At 42.7% G+C, this 23,788-nt stretch overlaps 1 protein-coding gene across 1 annotated transcript in view; it reads right to left on the reverse strand.

Moving 5' to 3' along the window:
- Positions 1-20,435, reverse strand: part of timm44 (translocase of inner mitochondrial membrane 44 homolog (yeast)) — an 82,230-nt gene extending 61,795 nt beyond the window's left edge. The window contains exons 1-5 of the mRNA XM_059991508.1: positions 20,377-20,435; positions 8,704-8,814; positions 7,025-7,195; positions 6,868-6,948; positions 5,628-5,777 (exon numbers count right to left, since the gene is read on the reverse strand). Coding sequence (XP_059847491.1) covers positions 5,628-5,777; positions 6,868-6,948; positions 7,025-7,195; positions 8,704-8,814; positions 20,377-20,406 — 543 coding nt within the window. The 5' untranslated portion in view covers positions 20,407-20,435. The remainder of the gene's footprint in view (positions 1-5,627; positions 5,778-6,867; positions 6,949-7,024; positions 7,196-8,703; positions 8,815-20,376) is intronic.
- Positions 20,436-23,788: the final 3,353 nt, after the last annotated feature.

A 23,788-nucleotide genomic window follows, 5' to 3' on the forward strand; every position in this document is an offset into this window, starting at 1 on the left:
CTGACATTGGAAAGACATCAGAGGAGGTACACAAGAATGATTCCAGGAATGATTATGGGATGAGGAGCGATTGATGGCTCTGCGTCTTTACTCACTGGAATTTATAAGAATGAGGGGGGATCTCATTGAAACCTATTGAATGTTGAAAGGCCTCGACAGAGTAGATATAGAGAGGATGTTTATGGTGGGAGTCTAGAACCAGAGGGCACAGCCTCAGAATAGAGGGACTCCATTTAGAATGGAGATGAGGAGGAATATCTTTAGCCAGTGTGTAGCAAATCTGTGAAATTCTTTGCCACAGGCAACTGTGGAGGCCAGGTCATTTGGTATATTTAAGACAGAGGTTGATAGGTTCTTGATTAGTCAGGACATGAAAGGTTACGGGGAGAAGACAGGAGAATGGGGTTGAGAGGGAAATGGATCAGCCATGATGGAATGGCAGAACAGGCTCCATGTGCTAAATGGCAAAATTCTGCTCAATGTCTTTCAGATTACAGCATGTACTTCAATACGAGATTTTCTCCGAGAGAAAATTGTGAATTACAAGAAATCACCTTTGGTGAAACACCAAATATATCAACACAAGCTACTCCAAAGCTTGCATAATAAAGAATCATTTTAAACAGAACAATGGCGAAGTTTATGCAAAATATCAAGCAATTGCATCCTAAACATTAATTCAATAGTTCAAAATGAAAACTGAAACTGATTTGAAGAGAGCATTAGTGCCCCCTGGTGCTCAATGTGATTTGTGCTACTCTCTATTGTAGTCAACCACAGATTAAGTGGCTTTTAAATTCTAATCTGGATGGTGTTAAAATTGAATTATTGTGGCGACCCATTTCCTGGCACATCCGAACCGGCTCACAATTAGATAGCCTACGGGGGTTTGCAAGCACAGAGCTTTGGAGCCTCTGCGCCACGGGGTGGGGGCAGGTTGAGGGAGGCTTAAAAGTGAGGCTGAGGATTTCAAATAAAGTTTTTCCTTCGACTGCAGTTACCAACTCCGTGTCGTAATTTTAACGCTGCGTGTAGCACACCGCTACAATTGGTGACCCCGACGGTCCAAACGATTTTTGGACCAGAAATGACCGACACCGCCTCTGTTCATGCGGTTTCGTTGAAACTGCCGGGTTTCTGGACACAGCGACCGAACCTATGGTTCCAGCAAGCCGAAGCCCAATTCCACGTTCGCCGGATCACCTCAGAAGACACCCGCTACTACTACGTGGTGAGCTCCCTCGACCAGGACACAGCGGCCCAGGTCGCGGAGTTCGTACAGTCGCCCCCGGCAGACGGCAAGTACACGGAATTCAAAGCCCTGCTCCTCAGGACTTTCAGACTCTCACGGCGTGAGCGGGCTGCCCGTTTACTGCACCTGGATGGCTTGGGCGACAGACCTCCATCGGCTTTAATGAATGAGATGTTGTCTCTGGCCGGAGGACACACACCCTGCCTCATGTTTGAGCAGGCATTCCTGGAGCAGCTGCCCGAGGACATACGCCTGCTGCTGTCCGACGCGGATTTCAGTGACCCCCGGAAGGTGGCAGCCCGGGCAGACTTGCTGTGGAACACCAAAAAGGTGAGTAGGGCGTCCATCGCACAGTTCTCCCAACCACGCTCCCGGCAGCAAACCAGTCCAGGCCCGGCCGCAGAGCCCGCCAACCCCCGGCCCAATGAACACTGGTGCTTCTACCACCAGTGGTGGGGCGCAGAAGCCCGCCGTTGTCGCCCACCCTGCAAGTTCCCGGGAAACACCATCGGGATAGCCTCTTGTATGTGTGGGATAGAAGGTCGGGACACCAGTTTTTGGTCGATACTGGGGCTGAGATCAGCGTTTTACCTCCGACGAGTTACGACACCCGCAGCAGGGCACCGGGTCCCCCCCTGAGGGCCGTGAATGGCAGCACAGTAAGGACCTATGGCACCCGTCAGGTGCAGCTACAGTTCGGCTCCAGCCAGTTCACGTGGGACTTCACACTGGCCGCCGTAGCCCAACCGCTTCTGGGTGCGGATTTTTTGCGAGCTCACAGCCTACTGGTCGACCTGCCCAGGAAGAGACTGGTACACGCCGAGACCTTTCAGACGTTCTCCCTGGGTGCAGCCCAGTTGCCAGCCCCTCACCTCGGCTCCATCACGCTGTCCGACAACGACTTCACCAGGGTCCTGGCGGATTTCCCATCGGTTCTGGCACCGCAGTTCACAGCGGCCATGCCCAGGCACGGCGTACAGCACCACATCCCAACCCAGGGACCACCCCTCCACGCCCACGCTCGGCGGCTTCCCCCAGACAAGCTCCGACTGGCGAAGGAGGAGTTCCAGAGGATGGAGGAATTGGGGATCATCCGGCGGTCCGACAGCCCATGGGCCTCCCCTCTGCACATGGTGCCCAAAGCGACGGGAGGCTGCAGACCATGCGGCGACTACCGCAGGCTGAACGAGGCTACCACACCGGACCGCTACCCTGTGCCGCACATTCAGGACTTTGCAGCAAACCTGCACGGCGCACGGATCTTCTCCAAGGTAGACCTCGTCCGAGGGTACCATCAAATCCCGATGCATCCTGACGACGTCCCCAAAACGGCTCTCATCACCCCGTTTGGCCTTTTCGAGTTCCTCCGCATGCCGTTCGGCCTGAAGAATGCCGCACAGATGTTCCAGCGGTTAATGGACATGGTGGGACGGGACCTGGACTTCGCGTTCATCTATTTGGATGACATCCTCATAGCCAGCAGCAGTCTTCAGGAGCATCTGTCCCACCTCCATCAACTCTGCACCCGACTGAGTGAGTACGGTCTTACAATCGACCCCGCCAAATGCCAGTTCGGACTCGATACCATTGACTTCCTGGGCCACAGGATGACTAAAGACGGGGCAACCCCTCTGCCCGCTAAGGTAGATGCGGTCCGCCACTTTCCCCGACCCACCACGATCAAAGGCCTTCAGGAATTCGTAGGTATGGTCAATTTCTACCGCCGCTTCCTCCCTTCAGCTGCCCGGATCATGCGCCCCCTGTTCGCCCTGATGTCAGGTCCGAGCAAGGACATTACCTGGGACGAGGAGTCCGCCGCCGCTTTCGTTCAAACGAAGGAAGCTTTGGCGAACGCCGCAATGCTAGTACATCCCAGAATGGACGCCCCTACCGCCCTCACAGTGGACGCATCTAACACGGCAGTCGGTGGGGTGCTGGAGCAACTCATCGCAGGTCGCTGGCAACCCCTGGCGTTTTTCAGCAAACACCTGCGGCCACCCGAGCTCAAGTACAGTGCTTTTGACCGGGAACTGTTGGCGCTCTACCTGGCAATCCGGCATTTCAGGTACTTCCTAGAAGGTCGGCCCTTCACCGCGTTCACGGACCACAAACCGCTTACCTTTGCGTTTACGAAAGCGTCCGACCCCTGGTTGTCCCGCCAGCAACGCCACCTGTCCTACATCGCTGAATACACGACGGATGTCCGGCACGTCTCGGGTAAGGACAATGTCGTGGCGGATGCGCTCTCTCGCCCTACCGTTCATGCCCTTTCCCAAGGGGTAGACTTTGAGGCACTGGCAGAGGCGCAGCAGGCGGATGAGGAGATTCCGAGTTACAGAACCACAGTCTCCGGTTTGCAGCTCCAAGACCTCCCCGTGGGCCCGGGTGAGAGGACCGTACTCTGTGACATCGCCACCGGCCAGCCCCGTCCCGTCGTCCCGACAGTCTGGCGGCGCCGTGTTTTCGACTCCATTCATAACTTGGCGCATCCCTCCATCCGGACAACTGTCCGGATGGTTTCCAGCAGGTTCGTTTGGCACGGACTCCGCAAACAGGTCAGTGAATGGGCCAAAACGTGCATGCACTGCCAGACGGCCAAGGTGCAGCGGCACACCAAAACCCCACCGCAGCAGTTCCATCCCGCCCACCGGCGTTTTGACCACATTCATGTGGATATCGTGGGCCCCCTGCCAGAGTCGCGCTCCGCGCGGCACCTCCTAACTATCGTGGACCGGTTCACGAGATGGCCAGAGGCGGTCCCGCTCACTGACACCACCTCCGAATCTTGCGCCCGAGCCCTGATCGCCACCTGGATATCTCGCTTTGGTGTACCGGCGCACATTACCTCCGACAGAGGCGCCCAGTTCACCTCCAGCCTGTGGTCAGCTATGGCCAGCCTTTTGGGGACTCAGCTGCACCACACCACTGCCTACCACCCACAGTCGAACGGGCTAGTGGAGCGTTTCCACCGTCACCTGAAGTCGGCCCTCATGGCCCGCCTGCGAGGAGCCAACTGGGCGGACGAGCTTCCCTGGGTCCTACTCGGCATCCGCACAGCGCCCAAGGACGACCTGCACGCCTCGTCGGCCGAGTTGGTATACGGCGCACCCCTGGTCGTCCCCGGGGAGTTCCTACCAGCCCCAAGGGGGCAAGAGGAAGATCCCGCAGCAGTCCTGGGCAGACTATGCGAGAAGCTCGGTAACCTGGCCCCCATACCCACTTCACAGCACGGGAGGCACCCGACCTGCATACCCAAAGACCTACAGAACTGTAAGTTTGTGTTTGTACGAAGGGGCGGGCAGCGGCCATACGAGGTGCCGTTTATGGTGCTCCGGAACAACGGGTCCACGTTCGTGCTGGACGTTGGGGGGAAAGAGGAGGTTTTCACGGTGGACCACCTCAAACCGGCCCATGTGGACCTGGCGCAACCGGCCGAGTTTCCGGCACCTCGGCGCAGAGGCCGACCTCCCAAGCAGGTTCTGGCCCAGACTGTGGACATTGGGGGGTGTATCGCCGGTTCTGGGGGGGGGTTATGTGGCGACCCATTTCCTGGCACATCCGAACCAGCTCACAATTAGATAGCCTACGGGGGTTTGCGAGCACAGAGCTTTGGAGCCTCTGCGCCACGGGGGGCAGGTTGAGGGAGGCTTAAAAGTGAGGCTGAGGATTTCGAATAAAGTTTTTCCTTCGACTGCAGTTACCAACTCCGTGTCGTAATTTTAGTGCTGCGTGTAGCACACCGCTACATTATCAAAAATAAAGGAGGTCTGAGTGAAGATCAGTTAATTTGTAAGGTCCCATAATCTGCCATGCTCTTTAACATAAATTAGTTATACCAATAGAATGGACAATGAAGTGTTAGAGGTACCTGCACAAGTAAAGGGTATTGTTCTAGCAAGAACCAGCACTTCCTGGCAAGGAAAAGAATTGGAAAAGATTATTTAAATTAATTTGTCCCTAGCTAGTATTTTTGGTCAGCGATTTTGCTTTTTAATGTGTGAAAGATGAATGGCATTTTTTCATCCACTTGCAATATCTAATTTACTGGTTGTTTATTTGAATCAGAGAGGTTATATTTATCATTATTATCAAATTATAGGTTAATTTTAACTCAACAATTTCAGAAAATGAATTATAACTAAAGTAAAGATTAGCTTGAACTTTTGGGTGTCGTAGGGTTCCACACAACATTTCTATATGTGTTAGCTGAACTACTGCAAGAACTTGCTTTTCTTCAGAACCTTGATTTGTCTCTAAGCATATCCCACGTGGCTTCATTTTCATGGTTAAATCAAATAAAAGTGGAATGCAATTTTGAATATGGTTATATCTCACATGCATTAGAGTCATTGAAGTAAACTTTAGGTTTATTTACCTGAGATATTGCTTTGAAAGCAGTAGTTTTCCCAATTTTCTCCCCGCTCCTGCTGACAGTTTCCGCAGACTGTTTGGCTGATTTTGCTGCTTCTTCTACTCCTTCCCTTATTTTTTTACCAATATCAGATTTACCAACTTCATCGAGGCTCTGTAGTGCAGAAAGCAGTGCATGAATATACTTACTATAAACAGGTTTCAATAGCATGTGTAACAAATAGTCAAACTCCACCAACATCAGACACACATGAATGGGGCAGATAAATACTTAACACTTCCAGAACTATAGCCTGTAGGTGCTGATAACCAAAATGAAGCCACAAGAGACTGTTGATGTTGGTATCTAGAACATACAAGATGCTTGAGAAACTCAGTGAGACAGGTAGCAACTATAGAGGGAAATAGTCAGTAGATATTTCAAGTCGAAGGTCCTTCCTCTTGACAAAGGATCTCAACCCGAAACAACAACTGTTTGTTTCCCTCCACAGACACTGCCCAACCTACTGTGTTCTTCCAGCAACTTGCGTATTGCTGGTAAGCATGTGTTCACTTTACAAGGCTCAACATGAAAAATATTGGTATTCTATTCAGCCATGAATATCACCATCTTATCCTGGCTTCTTCCAACATTCATATGCCTTTGCAGGAGAAATCATAATTACATCCTGGAATTAACAAAGTTAATATGACATGAAGCTGCCATTAACGAGCACTTGCTTGCCTGCCCACTTATTCTCATTCTTCCTGCATTTCCATTTAATAATGCCTTTTCTGCTGTTTGGAGAATCTAGGATGAAAGATCATAGTTGTTGAAAATTAGAGTCAGATCTTTCAGGAATGGCATTCAGAGACACACCCATAGACAGAAGTTGGTGAAAATAATGCTGGGTTAATTGTTAATTGAGGTTGAAAAATTGAGTCTGATAACTTTATCAACCAAGACTAGTTTGGAGAGTCAGGTCTCAGATCAGCCATCATCTGATTTAATGATGTCATATGCTAGAGAGGTAATGTGCCCTTTTTCCCTGCTCTTGTGTTCATAGAACTTCGAATTAGTAGGCATCAAAGTCCAGCATGATGTGTTCATGGCATAACAGGAGAAAACTAATCAATCAATGCCACTACCTGATGAAATGACATAATACTCATGCTGCAAAATTTACAGAAGCAGTAATTCAGAAAATTCCAAACTCTTTATACAGTTGCCTAATATTCTTGGTTAGCCCATAAAATGAACTCACCTCTTTTACTGTTTCTGAAAACTCTTCCAGCTTTTTCTTTAAAACTTCTGAGGTTTTGACTGTTTCAGATTCAATGGTTTTCTAAAAAAAAAATTAAAACTATTTAATCACTGTAATATTCAGAATTGTGCGTAACAGAAAAGTTTTAAATACTTACATATTTTTTCCGTGCCCTTTGTAAAGCTTCTGATTCTTCTAACTTCTTTGCTTCATCTCGAAATTTCTTAATGCTATCTTTCATTTCTTTGTTTTTTGCTAGTTCTTGTTTGATATTGTCCAATAAACCACCAAGAAAGCCCCTCCTCCCATCTGATGTGTAACATCGAACCTATAAAGAAATTAGAAACTTCAAGTTAAATTCAGTAGCCGTATTTTTATAAACTTGGATAATCAGTGTGCAGAAATCACAAAAGGTTGCCTCGCAGGCGCAGCAGATGATAAAGAAGGCAAATAGAATATTGGCCTTCATTCCTAAAGGGATTCAATTTGAGAGCAAGGGAAATATGCTGCATTGTACTAAGTTAATAGTGATACTGCATCTGAAGTACTGCATCCACAGTTCTGGTCTCCTTGAGAACAGATACACTGACTTTAGAAGCAGGACAGAGAAGGTTCATCAGGTTGATTCTGAAGATGAGGAGAGATTGAGTCATCTGGGATTACTCACTTGAATTCAGAAGAATGAGAGCAGATCTTATAAAAGATGGAGGCAGGAAAGTTGTTTTCATTGGTAGGCAAGACAAGAACTAGGGGGACATGACCTGAAGGCTCATGGCATAAATGGAGGTGAGGAGGACCTGTTTTTTCCCAAACTGTGGAATTCTCTGCCCTGGAAAGCAGTAGAGGCTATCTCATGAAATATATTTAAAACACAGTAAGATAGATTTTCTCACCTTTTTAAAGGCACAGGGATGGTGTGAAACTCGTTACAGAGTAATGGACTGAGGTGAAGACTTTGCCATTTGAGAATCCACTTAGATTGATAATGTCTCGTCAGTGAGTTGGATCATTAACACTGCACATGCACAGCATTAAAGCAGAGGAAGAAAATCTACCATAACTTGTTCAGACTCCAAAACTTCATCATGTTTTACCTACTCGAGCAGAATATCATACAGATCATCAGAAGGATACCAAGGCTTAAAAGGATTAAATTCATTGAACCGATACATAACCTTGACATATATTACCTTGAATTTAGAACTATGTGTATCTATCTAATTAAGTTCAGAATGACAACATGATCAAAGAGAGTGAATTATAAAGCATAGGTTTCATCTGAAGAGGAAAAGAGGCACAATCAGAAGAAGCAGGCATTTACAAATGAAATTAGAGAGCTTCTTTTCATATTAAGAATGCAGTTAATGGAAATATATTATTATTTCTCAAAAGTTATAAGAAGTCTAAATCAATTATTAGTTAATGTTATTAGAGATTAAAGATATAAGATTATTAACTAGAGCCAAAGAACAGACAATAACCAAACATAATAATGAAATTAGCTCAAGGAGCTAATGGGGCTTCTTCTTCTAATCCCACCTTCAAATAAAATTATCAAAAGTTATAAAAGGAAATTGATAATAGGTTTTTGTAAGTAATCCCCTCACTAGCTCAGAGTTATGTGCCAGTATTACCAGACTAAAGCATCATTATGTCAGAGTCAAACTATTACTGAAAGATGAGTAAATTCATAGCCAGGTTTTCTTTATATTCAAAATGAGGTATCGGGCCAATAACTATTTGCAGAGAGATGACCAGCTGTAACTGGGCACTCACAGGGTGCAATACAAAGTAATTTTATTGTATCTTCTTTCCTTGATTTCAAGTTTGCATTACCTGACATTGCTTTGTAGAAGAACGGTTGCATATACTGTAAATATGAGTTCTGTTGAGTGCTGGAACTTGAGATCTTGTGCACAAAAGCTTAATACTTGTTGATAGACATATCTGGAAATGACAGATTTATAATTAACAAATAGTGCTTTAATTTTACAGCATGTTAATACACTTCAATACCCCCAAAAACATCTAATATTGAATGAATTATTTGAATTTCTAGTCACTGTTAAGTGAAAAGAATGGATGACTTTTAGCACAACAGACTCAAAGAGCATTGAATCTATCAACAATTAACCTCGTGTTTTTTTTTGTTGTTCACTAAAAAATGTACAGAATTCTAAGAAATCCTAATATACAGAGCACTAAATGGACCTTCTAATCTATGATGGAAGTGTACCAACGAACAAATCCTAGCAATGTAAAACAAACCGAAAGGAGATACAAATATTTGCATTTCTATTGTACATGGTGCTAAGATGTATCAAAAGGAAAAAGCAGCAACTATTTTGTAATTAAATATCTTAGTCAACTCAGAAGTTAGAAACACAGTTCAATTCCCAACAAATTGATACTAGAGTATCAAAGATTGGTATATTGTGTCTTAGTATGTCTTTTCATTGTGAATTCTGGCAACAAGTCATTTTAGAATAGGCCATTACTTATAACCAATAGGATTATACTGTGCTGTTCTTTTGCTATGCAAGACTTAACCACTCAAACAACAAAGGATAAACTCACATTGCAAATCATTCATAAGCCCAGCTCAATATTATTTATTGTAAAAAAATTCTCAATCTCAGTAGTTTAGTGAAAAATTACAAAAAAGATATTAATTTAAAACTAATTTCAAATTAAGTTAATTGAATTGACTTTATTTCTTACATCCTTCACGTACATGAGTAAAAGTCTTTACATTATGTCTCCGATTAAATGTACAATGTGCAATCATAGTATTTTATAATAATTTATAATAGAGCAGTCAATGTAACATAAAAATACACTCAAATCAACATGAGTTAATCAGTCTGATGGCCTGGTGGAAGAAGCTGTCCCGGATCCTGTTGGTCCTGGCTTTTATGCTGCAGTACCATTTCCTGGATAGTAGCAGCTAGAATAGATTGTGATTGGGGTGACTCAGATCCCCAGTGATCCTTTGAGCGCTTTTTTTACACCTGTCTTTGTAAATTTCCTGAATCATGCAGTTCACAACTACAGATGCACTGGGCTGTCTGCACCATGCTCTGCAGAATCCTGTGATTAATGGAAGTACAGCTCCCATACCAGGCAGTGATGCAGCCAGTCAGGATGCTCTCAATTGTGCCTCTGTAGAAGGTTCTTAGGATTTGGGAGCCCATACCAAACTTCCTCAACCATCTGAGGTGAAAGAGGCGCTGTTGTGCCTTTTCCACCACACAGCTGGTGTGTACAGACCACGTGAGGTCCTCAGTGATGTGGATGCCGAGGAACTTAAAGCTGTTCACCCTCTCAACCCTAGATCCATTGTTGTCAATGGATTGACCTGTCTCCATTCCTCCTGCAATCCACAACCAGCTCCTTTGTTGTTTTCTTGACACCACTGTGTCAGAGAGATGACTTCTTCCTGTGGATTACAGCTGTGGGTGGTGACACAGTCATGGGTATACAGAGGGTAAAGGAGGGGACTCAATACACAGGTCTAAGGGGCTCCTGTGTTGAAATTCAGAGGGGTGGAGGTGAGGAAGCCCACTCTTACCACCTGTGGCAATCTGACAGGAGGTCCAGGATCCAGCTGCACAAGGCAGGGTCAAGGCCGAGGTCTCTGAGCTTCCCGTCGAGCCTGGATGGAATTATGATGTTGAATGCTGAACTGTAGTTCAAGAACAGCATTCTCATATAAGCATCCTTCTTCTCCAGGTGTGTAAGAACCAAGAGCAATGGCTATTGCATCGTCTGTCCATCGGTTTTGTCAGTAGATGAATTGTAGGGGGTCCAGTGTGGGTGGCAGCATGCTGCAGATGTAGTCTTTGACCAGCCTCTCAAAGCATTTGCTTATTATTGAGATAAGTGCGTCAGGACGCCATTCAGGCATATTAAATGAAGAAACTTCATTAACTTAAATGAAGAAAAATCTTGAAAGGACAAATTCATTTCCAATTTACATATGTCTAATTCCTCCACTCTTTAAGCTAGTCACTGTGTATTAGTCTTGAGATTTATTGGTGTAAATTCCTCAGATGGTCATTGTTCAAATCTCGGCATCTTATAAATATTTTCCAGCTGGAATTGCTGGATCGTGATCAGTACTATGACTTCTTCCTGTCATGCCAGGGATCAGAGGCTAATTCTAGTGCATAAAGGATCCAGCTCAGGTCGATAAACAAATACCGCACAAATGACGTTTAAGACAACACCTGCAGTTTTTGCTTCAGTACTCCAACTCCAGAAAGACTCACCAGATACTTGGGTTGGCAACCTAAATACATACCAAGATTAAGATTTTGTAAATAGTAAGTAATTCCCTCACTGATCTAGTTATGAGTTATAGAGATCAGATTTCAAGCCATCCTAAACAGCAATTTAATCTCAGATGTGATAAATGACAAGTCAATACAAGTGATTGCTATCTGGCTCAACTATTGGGTGTATGGGGAAGGTGGAGTGATAGGTGGAGAGGTGGAGATTGCTGTGCTTTTTGCTCTAACGTTTAGATATTTTAGCTGGAATTTTAGATTAAATGCTCCAGTAAAAATTAAAAATAATATAACATTATTGGTTACCCACCACTGGAGACAAGGAGTAAACAAATGCATTACTAAACACAATTGCAATTATATTATTACTAAAAACAAGCAGAGGAGAAAATCATAAAAATTCAAAAATTGTAATTAAAAACTAAAGAAACAGCAAGTACATCACATTGTGCTAATAACAGCAGAACTGGTTCATGTTTCCAGTGGTACTACTCAGGAACCAATTACTGTACATACCTATCCTTGCAGAGACTGCCTGAATTGCTTTGAACTTCCATCACTGTCTCAAGTTAAACTGCCATACTCCATTTATAGTGTCTTAGTTTTTAAACTGGACTGAGACCCTGGCTGCCTTATTTACTTTGAAGTTTTTTTATCATTATTTGTTCCTGCTATTTTTTTTAAAAAGCATCTAATTAATCCTTTAGCTACAGCAAAAATCTTTGTTTTATTACAACAGAGCAAGTAAATTATCCTTCTCAGAACTGGAAAGTTATCATCACATATACAGTGAAAAGCTTGTTTTGCATACCGTTCATACAGATCAATTCATTACACTGTGCGTTGAGTATTACAAGTTAAAACAATAACAGATTGTACAACTAAGTGCAACTACTACGGAGAAAGTGCAATGCAGGTAGACAAAAAGGTGCAACATTATAATGACGTGGATTATGAGATGAATATCATTCTTATTGAACAAAAGAATCATTAAATAATAGTGGGGTTGCAACTGACAATTCATGTTTTCAGCTTTACTACCTTCTGCCCAATGGAAGAGGAGAGAAGAAAAAATATCTGGAATGGTGCTGGCTGCTTTACTGAGGCAGTGAGAAGTATAGCAAAGTCTATGGAAATGAGTCTGGTCCCCATGACACGCTGAGCTACGTCCAAACCTCTCTGCAGTTTCTTGTGATTGTGGGCAGAGCAGTTGCCATACCAAGCCTTGATGCATGCAGATGTGATGTTTTCTATGGTGCATCGATAAAAACTGGTAAGGGCTGACAGGAACATGTCAAATTTCTTTAGCCTTTTAAGCAGAGGTATTGGTGAGCTTTATTGAATGTGGCATGTACGTAGTTGGACCAGGACAGACTATTACCCCGAGGAACCTGAAGCTCTCAACCTCAGCACCATTGATGTAAAAAGGAGCATGTTCACTACCCCTTTCCTGAAGCTAACGACCAGCTATTCCATCTTGGGGACATTGAGGGAAAAGTCATATGATGCCATGTTACTAAGCTCTCTATCTCTTTCCTGCACTCCAACTCATTGTTATTGAGATAGGGTCTCCTATGGTGGTATCACCTGCAAACTTGTAGATGGAGTTGGAGACAAATCTGGCCACACAGTCATTAGTGCACAGGGAGTACATTAAGAAGCTGAGCACATGACCTTATGGAGCACCAGTGTCGAGAATAATCGTGGCATAAGTGTTGTTGTCTATCCTTACTGATTGTAGCCTGTTGGTCAGAGGGTCAACAACCCAGCTCAGAGGAAGGTGTTGATTCCCACATCTTGGTGTTTAGTAATGAGTTTGTCTGGAATTATAGAATTGAAGGCAGAGTTGTAGGTAACATAGATGGCTCCCTCAGATAGACACATGAATGAAAGTAAAATGGAGGATTATACGGAACGGAAGGGTTAAATTGATTGGGAGTAGGTTAAAAAAAAAAGGCTGAAGGGCCTGTACTATCTATGTACTGTCCAGATGCTCCAGAGATGAGTGTAGGACCAGGGACCTGTTCCAGCAGTAGAAGAAATGCAGTGAGTCGAGGTTGTCTGGGAGGTTGGAATTAAAGAGAAATACGACAGTTTCTCAAAGCACTTCATGATAATGGACGTCAGAGCCACTGGGCAGCAGACATCAAGGCACGTTACCTTGTTTTTCTTTTGCTCTCCCAAACTTGTACAATTCAATGTCATTTTGAACAACACTGACCACAGATGAATGCAATATTCTAAATGTAACTGACACTAATAAATTAGGAACACTAGACAACATGTCTAGACACCTCAATGTTGAAAGGAAAATCTCAACATTTAATTGATTTCTTTAGGACTGAGTCACTGCTCTAAAATTTTCAAAAACATGTTTACACTTAAGATCTCACCAAGTTCATCAAGAGACAGAGAATATAATGTGATGAAAACTCCGTACTTCTCAAAGACATGTTAACATTTAAAACCATTCTGCTTTTACCTTATTTCAATTCACATCAGCGCTTATGAAATTTATTAGTTGTGATTTGTTATAGTTAAATGCTTTGTAACTTCAAAACATTAAACTAATTCAGAGGAAGACACAGGAGTCTGAAATGTGAGTCTAATTTTGTCTTTTACTTTAGGCAAGGCACATGTATCACGTGGTAGCGTGACGATGTTTGCAATTCATATATTTTTACATATAACCATAATTATATAAACAACAGAATGCTTAATCAAACAATATATTTACAAGATTACTCAAATATTACTTAAATATTAAATACACAGCTGTTAACATTCTACATATAACAGCACTATTACATTCTCATCATGGACGGACAGTCACCTTTATACTAATGGGAGTCAGAGCTAAATTGCTCTGTTCATTATGTAACAAGTTTAACTATCAGAAATCAAAGGGAAGGATATCAAACTGAAATATCTATTAATTTATGTTACTTAGGAGAGAGAATGAAAAACTTAATTGAAGTATCTGGTAAACTCCATAACAGAAAGGACAGAGTTTTGTTTTCTAGGAATAAAAATGTAATTAATGAGCCAGAAATCTCTCATTATGTTGCCTGCTGAGAGTTCAATGATAATAATGTTTACCAACCAGAGGAGAGAATAATATTTCCATAAAGATTTTTTCCATGTTAAAGCATAGCTGTACTTAACTAGGCCTGTCCTTTTTTATTTCATTTAATCCAAAAGCTGCACATTCCCAAGGCCAATTAGAGCTATTGGTGATGCTTTTCGAGGTTGGTAGGTACCTGAAATTCATTTCTCCAATGGAACAGTAATTTTATTAACCTGCTTTCCCTTTGAGGTAGATATTAGGGTCATCAAGTGCAAGTCAAAACTTTTCTAAATATAGTTTGTATGCTGTTCATGGTGTTATTATTCAGAAGCAAAACTGTCAGCCTCTTTCTGAAGCACAAGGACCAATGTCTCCAGTGCACAGATCTCCAACTGCTATATTTTCTTTTTGCTGCAAGAATTCATAACTTTATTTATTACAGTATCAAAAAGTGAAATTTTAATCTGCCATAAAATATGACACCCTAATTGTTATGACCATCACTTCCAAGCTTCAAGCTCTGCTCCAAGCCAACAAATGCAGTCAGGAAAAGAATTAAAACTTTAAGCTTTAAAAAAATGACATATTAGTATCCAAAGAGTCAAAACTATTACAATATTTTGATGTTAATGGAAATGGTTAAGGCCACTTATTTAAAAATAGTATTTGTTTCATATTTGTGTTAACTTACTTTCAAGACATCATAAAATACTGAAGAGATACCTTCACAAATTTGAACTATTTTACATATAAGCATAGCAAGTAAGTAGGGTGGGAAGTGCTATGGTAGTCATTATTGCAAAGGAGTGAGTGCAAAAATGGGATATTTTGCTGCAATTACAAAGGACTTTGGAGACACCACTTCTAAGTACTGTGCACAGTTCTGATCTCTTTATTAAAGTAAGAGTATACAGGACATGGAGGAAATGCAAAGAAAGTTCACAAGAGTTACTCCATGTACAAGTAAATTGTTTTACAAGACAAATTTGAGCATAATGAGCACATATTCTGTGGAGCCCGAAATGAAGAAAAGTGACCTTCTAAGGTATGTAATTTTCTGAGAGTATTTGACAGCCTAAGTTCTGAGAATGCTGCCTCTGGCATAAATCTAAAATGAGGGAGCAGACTCTCAGGGATAGTGGGCCACCCATTTCAGAAAGAAGCAAAGAATGTCTCCTTATATCAAAAGACTGTAAATCTCTAGCCCAGAGAACTATGGAACCAGAATATTTAAGGCTAAGGTACATTTATAGTCTTTATAGGAAACAATTATGCAGACCAGGCGGAAATGTGTTGCGATTAAGATCAGATCATGATCTTATTGAATGGCAAGGTATGTTTTACAGGTGATATAACATATGCCTACTTACGTCCTCATATTCAAATTCATGATTACGAAAGTTAGAGCAAAATTCAAACTTAAAAAGAAAACCATGAAGAAATTCAGACTCCAAAAGTATATGCACCCAATGAGTCAAAGTTTTCAGAGGAAGGCCAAGGAGTGACACAGCCATTAGCAAGCCTGTGCTGCACCATTTTACATACCCATTAATGTGAACTAGAATTTCTAAGCATATGCCTACCAATATCTGGGATATTGTGTCCAAATCCAAATGCAATGTTTGAAAGGGTGAAACACAAAACAATTACTTAGATTCAAGATTTAGGCAAGGCTGACCTTATGTCAGCCTTATGTCTCTGTAATGATACAGAGACATACAGTAACCTTGACAACATTAAAAGGTAGAACAATACACCTAATGGATATGCACACACAAAAAAGTAGCTTCCTTTGTGATGCATGAGCTCTTCTAGCTGATGAAAGGAAATAGAAGAAAAATGAGCATACAAAAATGCTTATGTTACAAAAATCCTGGTTACTGGGAGAAATACAAAGGACAAAAGGTGCCAATGAAAACGTGGAAACATTGATTAATTATTTTGCATCAGTATTTACAACAAGTTTGGAACAGTGAGTCAAGTAGCCTTAGAAAATTAACGATGTTTCATAGATCGGATGCAATCCCAACAAATTCCTTCCTGGCACCTAATGTTAATCCAAAATCTAACAGACATATTTTTATTAACTGGAGCCTTAAAGGAATTTGGCGTTAGATCATAAGTCTCATGTGCTTAAGGATTAAATCTTCTCCTACTCTTTCTGAAGGCTACAGTACGAAGAAAAGTTTCAAGACACTGACTATGACCATCAAGAGCAAAGAATGCAGGGGTACTACCACTGAGGTTTGTTTTAAAATTATGATGGTACAGGTGATCCCTGAGTTAATAGAGGGAATTGTGTTCCATGAAAAGTCTGCATTATGATTTTCTGTTACACAAAGCAGCGTTGTATGTGCATGTGTCAAGAAACACACAAATTTCTTCTTGTCATACAAATTCTGAGAGCGTGAATTTTATTCCAGATCTCAAAATCTTTCAGCAGTGATTGTGAATTTTGCAATTGTAAATGCCTGTTACCCAAATGGCTGCAAAACAAAGGTCACCTGTATTGATAGCTAAACTGCCTATAACAAAAAGGTGAACTTAAAACTAAGTACTTTACTCACTCTTTCAGGAAGATGAGCATTCATCAGCACTCACTGATTATCCATGCTCAGAATGACTTTTGGGGTCACTCACCCAGTCACACTGATGTGCCCGGAATTACAGAGCCAGACCAGGCAACAACAGCAAATCTCACCCATTGGTGTCTGAGTGCAAGAGGCTTAGATGGATCTAAGAAGAGTGTAGATTTCTACTAGAGAGGAAGGTGAAGAACATAGAATGATAAGCACACGACAGGTCCTTCAGTCCACAACGTTGTGCTGAACTAATTAAGCTGGTAATTAGGAACACACACAAAATGCTGGAGGAACTCAGCAGGCCAGGCAGCATCCATGGAAAAAAGTAAACAGTAGTCATTTCAGGACTGAAAGAAAGTCAGAGTAAGAAGATGGGGGGGGGGAGGTGGGAGGGGAGGATAAAGTACAAGGTGGCAGGTGATAGGTGAAACCAGGAGGGGAATGAAGTAAAGAGCTGTGAAGTTGTTTGGTAAAAGAGATAAAGGGCTGGAGAAGGAGGAATCTGACAGGAGAGGACAGATGAACATCAAGGAAAGGGGGCAGAGCACCAGAAGGAGATGACAAGGGCCGGTAAGGAGATAAGGTTTGAGAAATTTGAGATATCAATGTTCATGCCATCAGGTGGAGGCTACCCAGACAGAATATACGGTGTTGGTCCTCCAACCTGAGTGAGGCCTCCTCGAGGCAGTAGACGAGGAAATGGACTGACATGTCGGAATGGGAATGGGATGTGGAATTGAAATGGATGGCCACTGGGAGATCCTGCTTTTTCTGGCGGATGGAGCATAGGGAGGGTTGAGTGGATTAGGGAGTTGCATAGGGACCCTAGGAAAAAGATACTGGCTGCCTACTCTATCTGTGCCTCTCATAAACTTATAAACAAATCCTTTCAACCCCTGCCACTCCAAAGGAAATAAAAACTCTTGGTGGTAATTTTGAAATGTTTCCTTTTTACAATAGCTTTCAAAAAGAGTAGGAGAGCATTTTGTCCTCAAAACCATGAGATTCATGATCTAACTCCAAACCCTTTAAGCCTTCAGTACTGATGCAAATGAAGTATTTCACTATATGTTTCGATGCACATGTGACAAAGCTAATCTTTACAATAGCTTTAATAAAATTATTTCTATCTCAGATATTGATATCTAACCTCTCCTTATAGCTTATGATCTCTAATCCAGGCAGTGCCCTGATAAACCTTTTCTGAACCCTCTCCAACACGTACGTGTGTGGGGGGGGGGGGGGGGAAGGGGAGCACAAATGATGTTCCCTACTCTTGAACTAAATGCCTTGACAAATAAATCAAGGCAAGCTATGGATTTGGACCCCAAGATCCATTTCACCTCAACAATGTTAAGGGTCTTGCCATTAACAGGGTACTGTCCCTTTACATTTGATCTCCCAAAGTACAACACTTCTCATTTGGCCAGATTAAACTCCATTGCCACTTCTCTGCTCTTATCAGCAAACTGATCTATATCCCGTTGTATCCTTTAGCAATTTTCTACACTACCCAGAACACCACCAATCATTGTATCAGCTGCAAACTAACTCACCCATCCATTCACATTCCAGGTTAATTACATATATCACAAACCACTAAGGTCATAACCACCTGGTTATGACTTTGCACCATAATGTCTCCACTTTCTCTGTATCTGTAATACTTTATTCTGCATTTGTCCCTTGTACTACCTAAATGTACAGATGTGACAAAATGATCTGTGTGGATAACATGCAAAACAAAGTTTTCTCTGTACTTCTAAAGACTTTAAGAATATGGATTTGGATGGCTGAGTTTTAGATAAGGGTAAGTTTTTGGAGGATGCAGGACAGGAAGCTGGCAAAGGTTGGAATAATCAGGCCTGGAGATAACAGTTCAGGATCTGAGTCACAGCAGCACAGGCTGAGGCAAGGATGGGGAAAGTGGGAATACAATCTTTAAGGTACACTGGAGAGAATGCAGAGGACCTCCATCCAGGATATTGCCTTAGATGGTATTTTGCATTATGAGGGGTGGCTGATTTTTTTTCCATGGAGTGGGAGGAGGCTGGGGGGTGGGTGTTGGTAGTGCTAATCCTGACAGAGGTAAACAATGAGACACAGAGTAGGATTAGTGGTAGGAAACTTTTCATCACAGCATAGGTGTGATAGATAAACATTTAGAGTAAAAGGTTTGGGACATTTTACATCCACTGCATGGTTAGAATCTGCAACACACTGATTGGCAGGTGGAGAAGGGAGAAACTCTCACAACACATATCTAAATGGACACTTGAATCACCCAGGCATACAAAATCATGGACCAAATACCAGTAAGTATTTAATAAACAGCCAAAAGATTTCTGTCTGTTTTCTATGATTCTTAAGACTCTACAATAAAGAATCATCAGCTCAGAGTCAAACAGAGGAAAGGGGCCAAGATCTGGTTCAGCCTGACAGTGCCAGATGTATTAAAAGTAATTTTCCAACTACCTTTCTCATTCTTTGAAACAATTCTTGCAAATGTGTTTTTAAAGCATCAAAGTTATAACTCAGGAACCTAGCAGAATTGATTAAGAATCTTTTAAGAGACTCCTGGATAAGTATATGGAACTTAGAAAAATAGACAGCTATGGGTAACCCTAGGTAATTTCTAAAGTACATGTTCGGCACAGCATCATGGGCTGAATGGTCTGTATTGTGCTGTAGGTTTTCTATGTTTTTATTTCTGCACACACTACAAATACCTTTGCTACACATTGGAGTTATACTCTAGAATTAACCTGTGTTCAGATAGAAGTCAGTGGAGGCAACTCATGGCCAATGGGCCTCTATATAACAAACATCTTCAGAGTTACCTCAAGGTGAATAACGAATCACAAGTGTGTGTCTCTAATAAGAATGGTTGCATATTTGTTTCAAAGAATAGCGCAAACGGATTTATACTCTAACTACTCTATTTTAGCTCAGTGCATATCAACATCGCACACAAAAGTTTCTAGTTTAATCATCTCCGGTGGCCAATTCCAAACTGAAGGATAAGTGGTAGCATACCATTGGCCTTAACACCATGCTGATCACTGTCCAAATATTTCCACTTCTAATTTTAAACAATGCGTGAAATAGGTTGCCACGAGCCACGCGGTTGAAATAAAGGTCAAGTGCATTTTGACGAATCATACAGATTAGTGTATTTCCCAGGTATCTCATTCCGCTCTGAACACCGTACCGAATCGGTCCGGTGTTCGATGCTGAAGACTAACGTAGGCCTTTTACATAGGGCACCGATACCTCTGTAACAAAAGAAGCAATTAACACCGATAGTAATGGACCTGGTCCTGTTGTTACAATTGGTGAGACTGGGACCTACTCTGAAAGAATTGCGCGGCTTCACTCTTCCTACCCCGTCTCCTTCGCCCTCAACGCTGACTTTCCCTGACATCATTCCCCACGTTATGCGACTCATCACTAGACCCTGCTCCACCAAATCTCCACCGCTAACGGGAGAGCCATTTGAATTTGACAGAATGCTCATTCTCAGTCAAGCCGCAGATCTCTGATGCCAGGAGACTGGAAAGCACACTCTTACCTGGTAGCCGCGGCTCCCGGCCGCCGCCATGTTACCGTTGGATGACCTTCTATGGCGGAAATGACGTACATTCGTGTGCATGACGTCAGTCTAGGACGCGTCATGGCGACGAAGGAGCAACCAGATTAGCGCCAAAATATGAATATTACCATAGAACAGCGCAATGTTATACCGCACTAATTTAAACATCCAACTAAACTAATCCCTTCTGCCTTCACAATGACCATATTCTGCACATACATGTGTCTATTTTAAGAGCCCTTTAAACGTCTTTGGTTCCAGCACTACCCCAGGCAGCGCATTCCTTCACTGTGTGGGGAAGTCTTCAAAGTAAAATGTATTACCAGGAGTACACATATGCCTCTACATACAACCCTGAGATTCCTTTTCCTGCGGGCATACTTAGCAAACCTATGGAAAAGTAACTGTAAACAGGATCAATGAACAACAAACTGTGCAAACGCAAATATAAATAAATAGCAATAAATAACGAGCATGAAATAACAAGAAAAAGAGTCCTTAAAGTGAGACCATCAGTTGTGGGAACGCCAGAAATAGAATGAGTGGCTATCCTCTTTTGTTCAAGAACCTGATGGTTGAGGGGTAATAGCTGTTGCTTGAAACTGGTGGTCCAAGTCCTGAGGCACTTGTACCTTCTACCTTCTACTTGTACCTGCAACAGGGAGAAAAGTGAATGGCTTGGGTGGTGAGGATCTTAGATTATGGATGGTGCTTTCTTACAGCAACTTTTCGTGTAGATGTGTTCAATGGTTGGGAAGGTTTTACCCATGATGTACTGGGCCAAATCCACTACCTTTTGCAGGATTTTCTGCTAAAAGGCATTAGTGTTCCCATACCAGGCCATAATGCAGCCAATCAGCACACTTTCTGTGGTAAACCATGTATATCTGTCTGGACACACCCTCCCACAGACCCCAGGATAAAGGTGATTCTGTCACTGCTCCTCCACTGTCCAGGGCAGTCATCCAGCATGGACATGCTCCATTTTATTGCTAATAAAAGCCTTTCAATATTTACTCTACTTCCAGTCTTTTGGAATTATTAATAGTGCATCACTTTCCGCCATGCATCAAAACAAGTTTCTGTTGACATGCCAAATCTTCACAAACTCCTGTGGAAGTAGAGCTGCTGTTGTACTTACTTTGCAGTTATATTTATATGACTTTTCCAGGACTGCTTCTCTGAGATAGTGACACCCAGGAATTTAAAGTTGCTAACCATCTCCACCTCTGATCCTCCAATGATTACTGGCCTATGGACCTCTGGTTTCCCTCCCCTTAAGTCTACAATGTTTCTTGGTCTTATTAGCATTGAGTGAGAGGTTGTGGTTATTACACCATTCAGCCAAATTTTCAGTCTTCCTCCTGTATGCTGATTCATCACCACCTTTGATACAGCTCACAACAGCAAACATACTTGTGGTGAACTATGTATACCTGCCTGGACACGCCCCTCTGCTGACTGCTCCTGTGGCTCCTCCCACAGACCCCTGTATAAAGGCGATTGGGGCACTGCTCCTCCCTCAGTCTCCAAGATGTCCTGGTCCCTTTTGCTGCTAATAAAAGCCTTTCGTTCATTTCCTGTTTCCGAGAGTTATTGATGGTGCATCAGTACTGTGTGTGGTGTTGGAGCTGTACTTAGACACACAGAGTTGCAAAATGAGTAGAGCAGGGGGCTAAGCACAACCCTGTGGTGCTCCTGTGCTGATGGAAGTATAGCTCTTTGAACATAACCTCTCTCTCTTTCCTTAAATGAATGCTCTCTAGTATTAGACATTTGAACACTGGGAAGAGATACAGGCTGTATACCTTATGCCTCTCATAATCTTACAAACTTCACCCAGGTTTCCTCTCAGCCTCCTCTGTTCCACATAGAACAAACAAGGTTTGTCCAACATTTTCTTATAGCACATACACTCTAATCCAGACAGAATTTTCATAAGCTTCTTCTAAACCCCCTCCAAAGTTTCCATGTCTTTCCCATAATGGGGCGACCAAAACTAAATGCAATATTTCAGATGCAGCCTAAATAGGGTTTTATGTAACTGCAACATAACTTCCAGACCCCTGAATTCATGCCTTATTTACCAACCTCTCCATCTGTGTACCCACTTCCACAGACTTGGACACTAAAATCCCTCAATATAGCAACATTGTTATGGATCTTGATGTGTACTATCCCTTTACATTTGACCTCCCAAAGTGCAGCACCTAACACTTGACCAGATTAACCTCTTACCGGCCATTTCTCCGCCCATATCTGCAACCAATCTATATCCTGTATTACCCTTTGGCAATCTACTACACTATCCAGAATGCCACCGATCTTTTTTTAAAAATTCAGAATGCCACTAATCTTTGTACAGTTTGCAAACCCACTAACCCAACCATCTATGTTTTCATCCAAATCATTGATAAAGTCAGGGGATTTAATGGCTTACACACAGAATTGACATGGAACCAGGAAAGGTGTACCACCCAATTATGAAATCTACTACCCACATTTATATGCCAAAGGGAGTATCATCCAGATGAAAGGTCTTGACTCAAAATGGCAACTGTCCATTTTGCACCAGATATTGCCTGATCCACTGAGCTCCTCCAGCAGACAATTTTGTTTTTGCCCCAGCAGGCTGGTGTTAAGCAGGCCAGGGTGATCGATGCAGTGGCTGCACCTTGGTTGGCATGGTGACTGCGAATCATTGTTGGGACTGGCGGCTACCCCACATGCAGTGATCCTACTCTTCCTTTGTCTCTGTGTCCAATTGGATATGGTAGAAACTGCTGCCTCTTGCCCTTAGTTTGACCTCATACATCGTCAAAGCCAAGAGATTTTTAAATTACCAGGGTCAATATCCTTTGGCCACTATTGAACTTGTCACCATCCGGTCCATTGACAGATGCTTCAATCATCTTCAATGGGAAGTGAAGAAAGAGAAGGTAGAATCTAGACAGTCAACACGTGAAGCAGATGCTGAAACTATCCAGCATTGTCCTGCTGTTGTCAGCCAAGGCCCAACCCTGAGCTCCATATGTAGGTGCATGCTTGCTAATTTTTGTCCTCATAAGTAGCGTCTCTGCACAGAATCCTAGGCAATTTGTTAACTGAGGTCAGCTCATGGAAAGATGTGTTGTGAATCAGGAGATCAAAGAAATTGGTAATAGTAAAAAAAACTTTTGAAATTAAACAAGCTCCAGCACCTAATTCCTGCATCTTAGGGTTTATGGAAGTTGCTATGGAGATGATGATTGTCTTGTAAAAATTGGTCTGTTTATAACAATTTCTTTACACTCAGTGGCCACTTTATTAGGTATAGAGGTAGAACCCAGTATGATCCCCTGCTGCTGTACCCATCCACTTCAAGGTTCAACATATTGTGTGTTCAGATGAA

Source organism: Hypanus sabinus, chromosome 16 (assembly GCF_030144855.1).
Source record: "Hypanus sabinus isolate sHypSab1 chromosome 16, sHypSab1.hap1, whole genome shotgun sequence".
In the NCBI taxonomy this organism is placed as follows: domain Eukaryota; kingdom Metazoa; phylum Chordata; class Chondrichthyes; order Myliobatiformes; family Dasyatidae; genus Hypanus; species Hypanus sabinus.